The sequence below is a fragment of the Zonotrichia leucophrys genome, chromosome 20 (genome assembly GCF_028769735.1).
Source record: "Zonotrichia leucophrys gambelii isolate GWCS_2022_RI chromosome 20, RI_Zleu_2.0, whole genome shotgun sequence".
In the NCBI taxonomy this organism is placed as follows: domain Eukaryota; kingdom Metazoa; phylum Chordata; class Aves; order Passeriformes; family Passerellidae; genus Zonotrichia; species Zonotrichia leucophrys.
The window spans coordinates 4444880-4457593 of NC_088189.1; the positions used below are offsets into that span (position 1 = coordinate 4444880).

General features: G+C 44.0%; 1 protein-coding gene across 2 annotated transcripts in view; it reads left to right on the forward strand.

The window, feature by feature from the left end:
• CDH4 (cadherin 4) overlaps positions 1-12714 on the forward strand; it is a 412119-nt gene that overhangs the window by 332427 nt on the left and 66978 nt on the right. For both annotated transcript variants that reach the window (XM_064729703.1, XM_064729704.1), the window contains one exon: positions 6372-6544. In XM_064729703.1, coding sequence (XP_064585773.1) covers positions 6372-6544 — 173 coding nt within the window. The remainder of the gene's footprint in view (positions 1-6371; positions 6545-12714) is intronic.

The window sequence follows — 12714 nt, forward strand, 5'->3', positions numbered from 1 at the left end:
GTGCCTTTGCCCACCCTGATGTTTGACTGGTGGGATTTCTCTGGTGGGTAAAGGGGTCTCAGTGAGCTGCAGGCTGCTGGAGGGGAGTGATCTCCAAATCTGGCCAGGGCCACGTGTGTGCTGCAGTCAGTGCATCTGCTCCTTGGCTCTCCGGAGGTATTTGTTCCATTTTTAACAATCAGGGGCTCTGATTTCCGTCCTGGGTGACAGCAGCCTCTTCAGCTCTCTCTGTTGTCTCTCCAGACCTGCTCGCTCTCTTTATTCTCATTAGGCTGGCTCTTGCCCTGTCTGAAGCTGAAAATCCAATGTCTCTGCTAATTAGGAAGTGGCATCCGTTATGAATTAGGTTAGCTGCTTGAAAGGTCAAAATTTGCCAATGATTACAAAAATTATGGTGAAGGAGAATGACAGTAGCTATCAGTTACAACGGAAAGAATATAATTCGGAAGGAAAGTGCTGCTCCTGTTTCATTTTTTTTATCCAGAGCATGTGGGATGCAGTTTAATTTAAGTATGTTTGCAATTTATTACACCTGCAGTACTTGCACTCACTTCTGACATCCTGATGTCTTGTCCATTTTCCTGTTCACCTCTGTGACTCCACTCAGCACCATTGCTGGGTCAGCTCCCCAATTTAATTTGAAACCCTTAACAGTGAGTGTGTGAAATTGTTTCACAGCACCCATTGAATACATTTAATATTTTTTCATTGAGGATGCAGGTTTGTTAGAGGAAATGCTTTAGTCTTTAACATTACAGAAAGTTCAGTTGTACTCTGAGGACTTTTTCAGGATCCCATCTTACTTGTCGTTGGAATTTGGTTTTGATGCTTTTGCTTTTCCTTGTGTGTGTTTCTGTCCCTGAGATCTTGCAATGAGTTAAATCACCGAAAGAGTGAAGTGTGCCAGTTATGAGTAGTGGCATGAGTTTCCCATCCTCTGTGGGGAAGGAAATGATTATCAGGAAACTGTTCTGAGTGGAAAATTTTGCTTTTAGGAAATGTAAATTTTACGCTGTTCTTCAGTATTTAATCTTCCCACAACTCTTACTATCTTGTCTATCTAGCATTGGATGCAGAGGATTCACTAAGTGAGCTTTCCAATTTAGGGGGAAAAAATGAGGAGTAAGGGGAAGTTTCCATTAGTACAAAGCCATTATTAACTTGGGTTAATGAAGATCTAATGTAACATAGCTAGCACCACATGTCTGCACATAATGATCCCGTCCTTTTCTATGGGGGAATGATTAAATTAAGTATCTTGTAGGTCAAAATTAGACTGAGAAGGTTAACCAACCTTTAATGATTCTGCAGCCATTTACCAGCCATTTAAAAACATAAACTGTAAGATAAAGCTGGATAGAGAAACAGCATTATCAGTAAAAAGTGGGTGAATTTTTAGTGCTTTCTGTTTATATCATAGGAGAAGACTGAGAGGATTATGTGGTTTTGCAGTGACATGTGGGATAAAGGGCAAAGTGAAAGGAGTTTTGATTTTTATGTTTTGTTGGCTTCCTGGTAAGTGCCCATTAGCTCTTTATTTTAACATGCATTAAATCTAACTAATGGATATCAAACCAGCTTAGAAAAATGGCAATTATAAAGCAATTGTAATAAAGACTTCAGGAGCACAACTGTGCCAAAATATTTTTTGTGTGCCTTAAACTCATGAAAGCTCCGTCTTTATGGAGAAATGAAGTTGCATAGATGGGAGAGCAGAGATTGCAGACAACGTGAGGGGAATTAGCAGCCCTCAGCATGCTTTGGGATTGTCTGGGCTACAAAGAACTGGGCTGATTCTCAGATTCCAGAGTGATTTGAGGGGGACATTTGTTTATGACTGTGCTTATCTGCTTACTCATGCTCAGGGCAGCTATCTCTCTTGTTCTGCTTTTCTTTTTCCTTAGTGTGTACAGATGGAATGAGATATGGTGAATCTAGCAAAATCTCTTTGCAGTCTTTTGCAAGGGGATGCAATTCATTTTAAAATTGACAAACAAAACTGAATGTACAGGTATAAATTATCTCCCTTTGTTTCCATTCCCCCAGGTTCTGTAAGGCATTTTTTTTTTTGCCTATCCTGTAGAAACTTTAATTAATCCAATGGGAATATTTTCCATAAGGTTTGCTTTCAAGCATTTCTCTCATGTGTCTTATCCATGGTTAGAAAAAAAACCATCTCATTTGACAAAATAACATCTGGGAGGTTACAGTCTGTGGGAAATCAAAGGGAATGCATTGGGAAGTTACAGATTCTGGAGGTCTTGCCTTTTATTGATAGATCTCCTTCGTCATGCCATCCATTAATTTTAACTCAGGTGATATATGAACTCTGCACGTTAGTTAATGAAGGCTAATGCACAGTAATCTTGTCATCACTAGCTGTGCATGGTAATTCAGTCTGCTGCTCAGAAGAGCTGTTCAACATGCAGCAAATTTGATTTAATATTGACATGATGTACTAGGTTTGGTATTGTATTTAACATACCATGTGCCTTATTTGATGAGAAATGGTTTTCTTTCAATAGGTTACATACCTGAGTCAGGCCAGGTGTGTAGTTTAATGCAGTTATATCAGATATATATCAGTTATATCTGCACTGGGTATTCATCCTGTGATACACTGCACAGAATGGGGCAAATTTCTGAGTTTGGGCACTTTATGCATTCATTTAATGTTGTCAGTGTGCTTGAGAGCAAGTCCTGGAGAGCAGGAAAGTTAAGGTGATTCTTTTCTCAGGCACTGAAAGCAGAAAGTCCCTCCTGCCCTGTTTACACTGGTTTAACCTGCTCTTGGAGCTTCATCACCACCAGCAGGATCTGATGCAAAATTGACAGAGTACAGATTGAGGGTCTTGAGTGTGACCTGGAGGAGTTTTCTCAGTGTTTCTGGTCTGTAGTAATTGCTCCTAGCCTCTGTTTGGGTAGGATATAGAGCTGTAAATATGGTGTGGTTAATACTTTGATTTCCACACAAGACACACATCCTGTGGGCCAGATTAGGGAGGCAGTACTTTCTCACTTAAAGCCAAACAATACCACCTTCAATCCTCATGTGTGTTAGAGCTGTGCTCTCTGCCACTGTATATTTGCCTAATTTGTGTACTATTAGGGGCTAGATACAGGGATATATTGCCTTTATTTTAATATAAAGTACATGAAGATGTATCTCCATGTAAAGGACATAGAAGCATGGCATTATTTACTTCATTGCAGGTAAATCATCACCAACCGTCTGAGCACAGAGCAAGAGTTTATACAGCACCCAGAGGATGTCAGACACTTTATCTGTGTGTATCCACATCGCTCTGTGGAATACTCTTGTGCACAGATCTATGTTTGTGTCATTCACTGCAGCACGCAGGTACCTGGAGGATAAATCTTGCTTAAAGACAGGCTAAATGCAAAGCAAGCCAAGTGGAACATGGCAGGGGCGTGGGTTACACAGGCTGATCCCTCAGGAGCCATCCCTAGGGATGGTGCCCTCAGCATGGGGAGCAGGAGGTGCTGTCGGTCAGCACTGCCAGGTGGGAAAAGTGTACACAGGAAAGGGAGAGGAGATATCAGCCCTGCCCACACTGTGGTGAGGGAGAAGCAATTTGCAGCCAGTTTAGCAGACTGTGGTCAGACAGACAGACAGACAGCCCCAGGGAGAGCCAGGAAGGAAGCAGCTGCTGCAGCTCCATGTGTGCTGCAGCCACACAGGGCCCTTTGCAGAGGGCCTTTTATTAAGTTACAAGATAGTAATTAATGCCAAGTTCCTCTCTTTATTTTCTCTGTGGTTGGGTTTCATAATGGAAATTAAAGATAGGAGATAGGGAGCAGATTGCCTCTTGAAATACAGCTCCCTGGTGCTCAGTTCATGACTTCAGAGACATTGTCCAGCCCCATCTCCCTTTATGGAGATGCAGGTCAAATGCTGCTGAAATAGTCCTTTCTCTCAAGAGCAGATGTGCTTAGTCCAGTGCTGCACTGCAGGAAAGGAGCAAAAGGGGCAGAGAAAGAGTGAAGGAGACCTGTGCTCTCCATCCACAGTACAGCTGCTGTCCCTCACCCCCTGCCACCAGAGCTGCAGCCCAGCAGGTTCCCCTGCCAAGTTGGGAATCCACCATTTCATGCATGTGCTGGGTAATTTTGGAATTTACAGTACAGTCTGAGACATCCCACATGAGGAGGGACCACAATTGTGGGGTGCCCTTGTCTGAACCTGGAAGTCCAAATGACTTTCAGAGCTGTTTTTTTGAGCTGGAAGTGCATCATGAAATACCACCTGTTTTTTGGAATACATCCTAAGACTGCACATGTCCTAAAATAGATTCTGTTTTCCTCTTCCGCTTCTGTTTTCATTAGCCCCAGGTTTTGACATTCTGTTCAGAGATATTTTCAGTATTGAATGCATTAAGATAACATAGATTCCAAATCAAACATCTCATTCAGCATATTTCCTATTTAAATTTCTCCTGTACATTTTCCCTGTAGTTATCTAAGGGTTGGTTTTGTTGTTTGTATCAGCTGTCTCGTGATAACTGGTTTTGCAAAAGAGCAAAAAAACGAATGCTTGTAGAGAAAATAGAGAAAATTTGTTGCTTGCACAGCCTTGTTTCAATTCAGTGTTCCTTCCGTCTTCTGAAGTTTATTGATCGGGAGAATGTTAAAGTTGTTGAATAGTTTGTTTTCATTTCACAAATGTGAATCAGGATTATTGCAGAAAAACAGGAATGTATTCATCATTAAGATTTGCTTTACACATTCATTTATTTTTTAATCTATAATTCTTATTGAACTAAGAAAACTCACAGGAATATATGTATCACCACCGAGAACAAAAAGAGCCTGATTGAGGCAGATGGAAGAGCAGCAAAGCACTTCACACAAGTGCAAAAATACAAACTTCTTCTACACTTCTTCTAATACTGAGAAACACTGGTTTTCCAGAGGTGCTGGGGGGATTTCCTGTGTGCTGAGTGGCTTAAAGACACTTGGCTAAGGTACCAAATGCCACAGCCATGTAGAGCATGGGGTGTTTTTCAAGTCTTCTGCAAACAGATCCAAGCTCTGCAGCTCTCTGGTGTTCCTGACCTGGGAGTGTGGTGGCTCCCAGCGTGGCCAGGCTGGGTGTGCAGAGGAGACACAGCACGATGCTGATGCAGCCACATGGCCTCAAGTTTGCCCATGGTTCACATCTAACTCAGCTCTTTTTGTAAAGCCACGTGTGGCTCCATCTCAGGTCAGCTCAGGTTCTTGCTGGGACCACCTTGCATCTCTCCAGCATGGCAGGCTCATAAGTTGGTCTGTTGCTCAGACTTCCCAAATGCGCAGTGTTGGAGTGGCCCCTTCCCTCTTTTCATGGATGCTGTTGGGTTTGGTGTTCACAAACGAGGTTATGTCTGGTTTTGCTGTCTCTCTTTGCCTCCCACTCCTCTTCTCAGGTCTCATATCATTATACTCATCCACTGTTGCAGATTGCCTTGTGTGAGCAGTGTGTGCCTGCCCTTCTACTCATTCCCTCCCACCAATACAACAAGTGTAGAGCTGGGCCCTGTGAGCTCTGGGGGTCACAGGACCAAGCAGCTGCAGGAGTCCATCCAATCAAGTAACATCTTTTACGCTCATAATGATAATTTCCCACTTTAGCAGAACACCCTGCTGCCAAACTCCAGTGCTAATGAGCCTGTCAGTGCATCAGTGCACTCCGACAGTATCGAGAATGTAGGGATTGTTTTTTGCAAGGCAAATGAAGACACTGATGATTAGCAAGAAACAAACCAACAATTCAATACATCACTGGCCACACATACCAAATCATTGATTTTCTGTCCTGCTGGGCAGCAGCTGTTGTATTTGCTCTGCAGAAATGGATTTTTTAATCCTGGAGGGACAAGAAAGGTGGATGTTTCTCCAAGAACTGGAGAACAGGAAGCAGCAGGCAGTTGCTTCCTGCACTGGGCATGGGCATGTTGATGGTGTCCTGAAGCTGCTGAGAAGTCTGATGGGCTTTCCACTATTAAATTCTGCTTCTGAATGCATGTGAATGCAGTGATTGGATCGGAAAAAAAATCTCCTGTGAGAATCTGTGAAAATTGCAGGACAAAAAATGCTGCCCTAAGACTTACAATCACTGAAAGAATTAGAAGTTAATCATAGATACCCTCACATAACTTCTCTCTGTCTACCAGTTACGTGTAATCAGCATCCTTCCAGATCATCCATCTCAGCAGTGTTGCTATTTCCATAATCCTCGCCTTGCCTGCCTGGATTGAAGCGAGCTGTCTATTCCACAGCATTTCTGAACAAAATGCATGCCCCCAGGTCAGTGGGGCCGCAGTCTGCTCTGCAGTGAGGTGTCCCTGCTAACTCCTCTTGCCTCGTTCCAGGGACCTACGTGATGACGGTGACGGCGAACGACGCGGACGACGCCACCACGGCCAACGGGATGGTGAGGTACAGGATCGTCACCCAGACCCCCCAGAGCCCCTCCCAGAACATGTTCACCATCAACAGCGAGACTGGGGACATCGTCACCGTGGCTGCTGGCCTCGACAGGGAGGTGAGTGTGACGCTGTCTCACCAGGTGTTCAGGATGGGATGGGATGGGATGCGATGGGATGCGATGGGATGGGGATGGCTGGGAGCAGCACAGGGCTCACCCTCAGCACCGTTTCAGGGTGAGCTGGCCCAGGGCGGACACGCTGTGTGGAGCAGCTTTCCAAGGAGAAGGTCAGGAGAGCCGAGAGCTTTCCAGGTGTGAGGATGGGAAGCAGAGCTGGGGGAGCAGGTGAAACTCCAGCACCTGCTCCTTCCCACCTGATGTGGCAGACTCTGCAAGCACAACCTGGGGTGGATTTGACCTTTCCCTGCTCCTTTTATTCCAAGAGCTGGGAAGTTGGCTGAATCTTAAGCAGGTGGATGATCCCAGGCAGTGCTGGAGCCTGCGGCAGGCCTGCAGTGCAAGAGGAGAAACAAGTGCTGGAGAGATTGCTGGCAGCCCCCAGGGGATGGTAGCAGAGTGCTCAGAGAAGAAATTGGAATTCTGGCAGGAAAACGCTGATTTTATGGAAATGAAAGAACTGTTACTGCCCCCCTGACATCAGTGGGGGCCAGCATTTGGATGCTGGGCTTTATGGGCAGAGAAAGGTCGTCGGTTTATATTAATTTCAGAAACACAGATTGGGATAACTTGGTGGGAGAGAGGTTTTAATCTCGGCAAATCAGCTCAGAAGAGAGGCAGGTGATAATTAGGGGGAAAGGATAAGGCAGAATCTCTTTTATTGCTTCTCTCATTGCATCTGGAGTATTTTAAAAACTTGCAGGGGAACCATGTGCTTCGTGTGAGTTCCCTTGTGCACAGGGTCCAGGAAATCACAGCTGGCACATTGTGTGTGGAAATCTGGTGCTGAGTGTCCCAGGCTGAGTACAAGGGTGGGCAGGGGACACTGGGATCAAGGCAGAACAACCAGCTCTGGGCACAATCCTGGGGCTGCCCTGAAGCTACGGGGCGTGCTTATTCCCAGCTCTCTCTCCTGCTTTCAGGATTACATCTGGAATTGGCAAAAGTTATATTGCATCTAAGTTGAAAATTGTGTTTAAACTACCCCCATTACTGTACCACAGACTGGTTTTTTTGTTTTTGTTTGTTTTTCCTGAAAACTTGTGGAAGCTATTAAAGGAGTGAATTTGGGGTTGCTGCTGACATTTCCTTGTCGTTAGGAAAAGGAGACGAAGAGCAATATTTGGAATGCAGATTTGTGTAAATTAAAATGTTAACAAATCTGACCTATTCAGCTGAAACTCCTATAACCAAGATAAATTCCCTGGATACCAGTTATTTCTCCAAATGCTTATTGACACATTTATCAGTGCCTGAGACATGATTAAGTTAAGCTGTGGTGATACAGAATGAAGTTTTCAGTCTCCATTGGATCCTTCTCCCTTGTTTCTGCAATGCAAAGCAGGCATAAAAATAACTTCTGGAGCTATTCCATGTCTGAGAGACAGGTCCATGTTCCAGATCCAGCATTTGTCTTTCAAAAGGGAGAAAAGTCACTTCAGAACTGGTGTTCCTAGCTCAGCATTTCTGTTGCATGCTCATTGAATGAGATTTCCTGATGTTCTCAGCATCTCCACTTAAATATTGGTTCTTTGCTGGTTTCCTAAATTACCTTCAATCCCTGAAGGGATGAACTGGATGAAGTTTTAGCTTATTTTGTGTCAGGACAAGTGTTTTGTTTGACCTGTAAGAAACCTATTTAAAGACCAAGTCGGTATTTTTGCTGCTATTTCTAAACCCCCATTTCCACAAACCATGGAGGAAATTAAAAACTCAGCCTCTCAAATTATGCTGGTCTCTCCTAAATGTGCCTGACACTGAAGATAGCCCAATCAAAAGGCAAAGTATTAAAATATTGATGGCTTTAAAGTTATCTTACCTGGTTCCTATTAATCTGGATGTAAATATGGTGACAATGCTGTGTGTCCACTCACTCATTATGACTGCACTTAATTGAATGGATCCCCAAGGAAGATAAAGTTAATTGGACTGCACTTCATAAAAATTATTAAAGGAAGACAGTTTAGCAACAGCCTGATGTAAGCCTGGATGCCTGAGGATGAGGAATGCCAAGGGTGGAACAAAGGAGCACCCATCCCTTGAACTAAGGGGGGAAATGATAGGGATTTAGGGTGATGAGAGGTTCAGAAGTGCATTCAGACAGCCAGGTTTGGATGAGAAGGTTAAAAGCAGATACTTGCTGCAGGAAAACATGGGAGTAGCCTAGGAAATCTGCAGCTGATTTAATGAAATTAGGAGGGGAAAATCGCGTGATGGTGGGAGCACAGAATGTGTGGATTATAGGGAAGGCTGTGAGTGCATGAGATGAGCAGGTTGTGGCAGAGTTCAGGGGTAGGAAGGACCATGGCAGCTGATGTAATTTATGGCAGGCTGCTGCAGGAGTGGGTGGCACTACACGAGATGCTGCCAGACTGACGGCTTCATTTAGCAGCACGTCTGAATTCCACATTTCATTAATCTGGGGGGTTTTTTCCCACTGGGAAGAAAATTTCAAGAGATAAGAAAGGGTCAGGTGAGTCTCAGACACAAGCAGAACATTCATATTTTTGTTTTCCATCCTGAAAAGTAACATTTCTCTGTATAACCTTGCAAAAGTGACCAGCTCTGTTCCACATGTTGTTTTGTTCCTCCCACTCATCCCAGTGTCCCAGGTGGGATCAAGCCCAGACTGTCAGTCTGACGGTGTTCCTGGTGCAGTAACTCAACCCCATGACCAATTTTGATTTCTCTGGTGGCAGAATATCTGTCTCAGTAGCACAGTAAACCTGCAGTGGGGCTATAGGATAGGCAATATCATCCTCTGAAGAGCTTCCCCTAAATATTTTATGAACACGGACTTTGAGCAAGCAGGAGGAAAAAAAAAAAAAGGAATGAGAGAAAAGGAGGTGATTGATCCCAGGCTCTGCTGGCAGGCCAATAGATGTTGAGACATTTCAAATGTCACCCAGGTTTATTTGAGATAATAAGTGTTTCAGCACTGCGGTGCTTGTAGTATAATGTTGCTAACTTTTTGAGATGTCCCTTAGAAAGGAGTCCCTTCCCAGCACATTCATCTGGTGCTGGAGAAATGAAGACAGTCAGGAGCACTGAGTTGCTTCTTCCAAATTTCTGTATGTTTGTATTTCTTTTAAAAATGATTGGATCTCTGCTGCTGCAAATGCTTTTAAAAATACATGAAATCCGATTCTGTGATTACTGCACTTGGCTCTCTGAAAACGTGATGTTGCTGGTCCTTCTCAAGTGAGTGAAAGATAAAAGGGAGAGCCTGCCAACAACTGAGTTAGAGGTTTATTTTATTTATGAATGAAATGGCAGAATTTTTGTGGGGAAGAGGAGAAGTTCTTCTTATTAGCAGAGACAGTTGATTTCTTTTCCAAAACTCTGGGTTCAGTGCAGCTACATATTTCTGATAGTGCAGAATTTGAAATGTTATGTTAAAGGAAAAAACAAAAACAACTGTACACTACTCCAAACACTGAGCAGGGATGGTTTTTGACTATCTGCAGTAACTATTTTGGGTACATTTATCTCCAGGTCATGGCAATAGCTTTTCAAAACCTTCTTGTTCATTCAAATGCTGGCGGGGAGTAAACAAGGCATTGCCCTGGTAGAGGAATGACTTTAGCCATTGAGATTCCTGTGAAACATTCCCACAGACAGACATCCCCTAGTCTGAGATTACCCATATAGAGTGGGTTCAGTCTGGGTTTGCCTCTTCCAGCCAATCATCCAAGTGTGGTCAGCAGGTAGCTCGGGCTGAGCCTGGCTTTCTGTACCAGGAAACTTCCCCCTGACAGTGGAGTCCAGCAGCTTCCAATCCTTCATCCACCCCGGAATGCAGCAAAAGGAATTTATTCTGTTCTAAATAATAATTACCATGGCCCATGCTAATTATTTCCCTCACTGCATAATCACTGTGATGTTCTGCAGAGCTGTCTCTGCTCCTCTGAGCAGGGCTGGAGGAGCATCTGCTGCAGTGTGAGGCTGAGGGATCCCACACCACACCAGTGATGGATGAGTTTACCTGGGCACATTGTCACCCGTGTGCGTACTGACAGAATACAAGGAATGAGGGAAAGTGACATCTAAATGGCTTGACTGCATCCTGAGAGCTCCTGTTTCCATTTTCCTCAGTCAGATTAGCCTTCTCTGAGGAGCAGAAAGGAGTAATGCAGAATTGCTACAAGCATGTCACCTTCTGACATGCACAATCCAACATCCACCTTGTTTGCTATATGTATCTATTACAGGAGTTCTTTAAAATGAGAGGGATTCTGCTTTTCATGTTCTTGTCACTGCTCTTTCCAGAGAAGAACTAAAACAAGGTTGTTAGACACTGTGGAGCCATGAGTATCTTGCTTTTCAAGATGAACTTCCCATATCACTGCATCAAAACATGGAGAAAAATGCCTTCACAGCTGAACTCACAGGAGGAGAACCAGAGTGAGGGATTTGTAATTATTTTGCCAGCAAGGCACATCCATTTCTATGAATTTGGACCACGAGTCCTTGTATTTAGCTTCCAGACTTGCAGGCTCCCCAAGTGGCTGGGATGATGAAGGGCTGGAACAGACTTCCAGGGTTAAGTGGCTTTTCCACGTCTCACAGCATTCAGGCAGTGACTGGGAGTCCTTGTGGAACATGTCTTCAAGGCAGTTATAAACTACCAGAGTCTTAGCAGGGATAAGCAGGTAAAATACTTCAGCATCCTCTGTCAGACTGTATTTTACCTGTGTTTTACCGTGGCCCTAATGTGTTTCTGTCCCTCTGCCACAGTTTGTCCCCTTGGTGTCACACAACAGGCTCTGCCCTCGCTGTCTGCCTGGCAGCCACGTGCCATCCCTGGGATTTGTGGAGCACAAAGTCACTCTGAGGGATGAAATCCACTCTGTGCACATCATTTCTGCTGAATACTACCTTATCCCTGATACCTTGTAATTTTTCAGGGCCATGTAACGAAGATGTAAATACTGAAGCTTTATGTATTAATATGCCTGAAATCATTACTTAAAGATAAAACTGGTTAAATTATTCAGTTATAAAATTATCCCATTTCCACAGCAGCATATCCTGTCAAAGGCAGAGCTGATTAGCCATAAGCTGAATTTAGCCAGCAGATTTATGCTGGATTCTGGTTTAAATTTCTGCATTGTACACAGGACTGCTTTGAGTTTGTTCCACCATTCCAGTGCATTTCATTTTCTCATTACAGACAAGAATGACCTTTCTCAGCAAATTATGGTGAGGAGCACTACCACTCATCAGTGAAGAAGAATCATTTTATTAACCCTGTTTAGTGCTTTGCCAGTGTGTTGTGTAATCAGTGGAGGGCCACTTGCAGTAATTTGAGATAGCATAAGTTATCAGAGGGGAAGGGCTCAAATCTGCTTGTTGGTCCAGCACTGCTTCAGGGATCCCTCATAGCTTTGTTGCAGGGTGGGAGAGATGTGAGCAAATCCTTGTCACAGAAATCACACCATTTGTTTTAATTAAGAAGGGAACAATGCCAGTGGTTCTGAAACCTTGTCACAATTCCCAGAAGGAATGTCTCCCCATTTGAGCTCCTCAAATGGCAATGCCTGTGTGTCTTTCTGGTGGGTGTTTCTGCAGGGATCTCTACCTTTTGCTCTTCTGCATGATTGCTGCAACTCTCTAAACAAGGAGCTGGCAATCAGTTTTAGAGCTCCTGTATATGGAAAGGGTTTTTTGATTACTTTTACTTTAAAAAAGCCTGATAGCTAGATAGACTAGTAAAACTGATAGAGGAAGGGCTCTGAGCCATGGCCTTGAAAGAAAATAGCATGAGTAGGGAAAAAAGGAAAAAAAGTGGATATGGTAGGAGACACTTTTAAAGAACAAAAGAGCTTTCCAAAGAAAGAGGCTGGTAAATTGCTTGAAACCTATGGGAGTCGTGTGAGCAGACAGCAAAACAGCCATGGTGTTTATCTCCCATAAAGGTAACCAGGGATGTGTACCAGGAGCATGACCAGGACACAGGTGTAGCAGGCTGGAGATCACCTGGCTGTCCAACCTGAGACTGTGTTGGCACAGTTTGGCTGTGGGTTTGTGTGAGCTCAGCCTGGCTGTGGGATCTGCTTGCACCCATCTCGGCCCTGTCCTGTCCTGAGGCCTTTCACTCCCCATCAGAT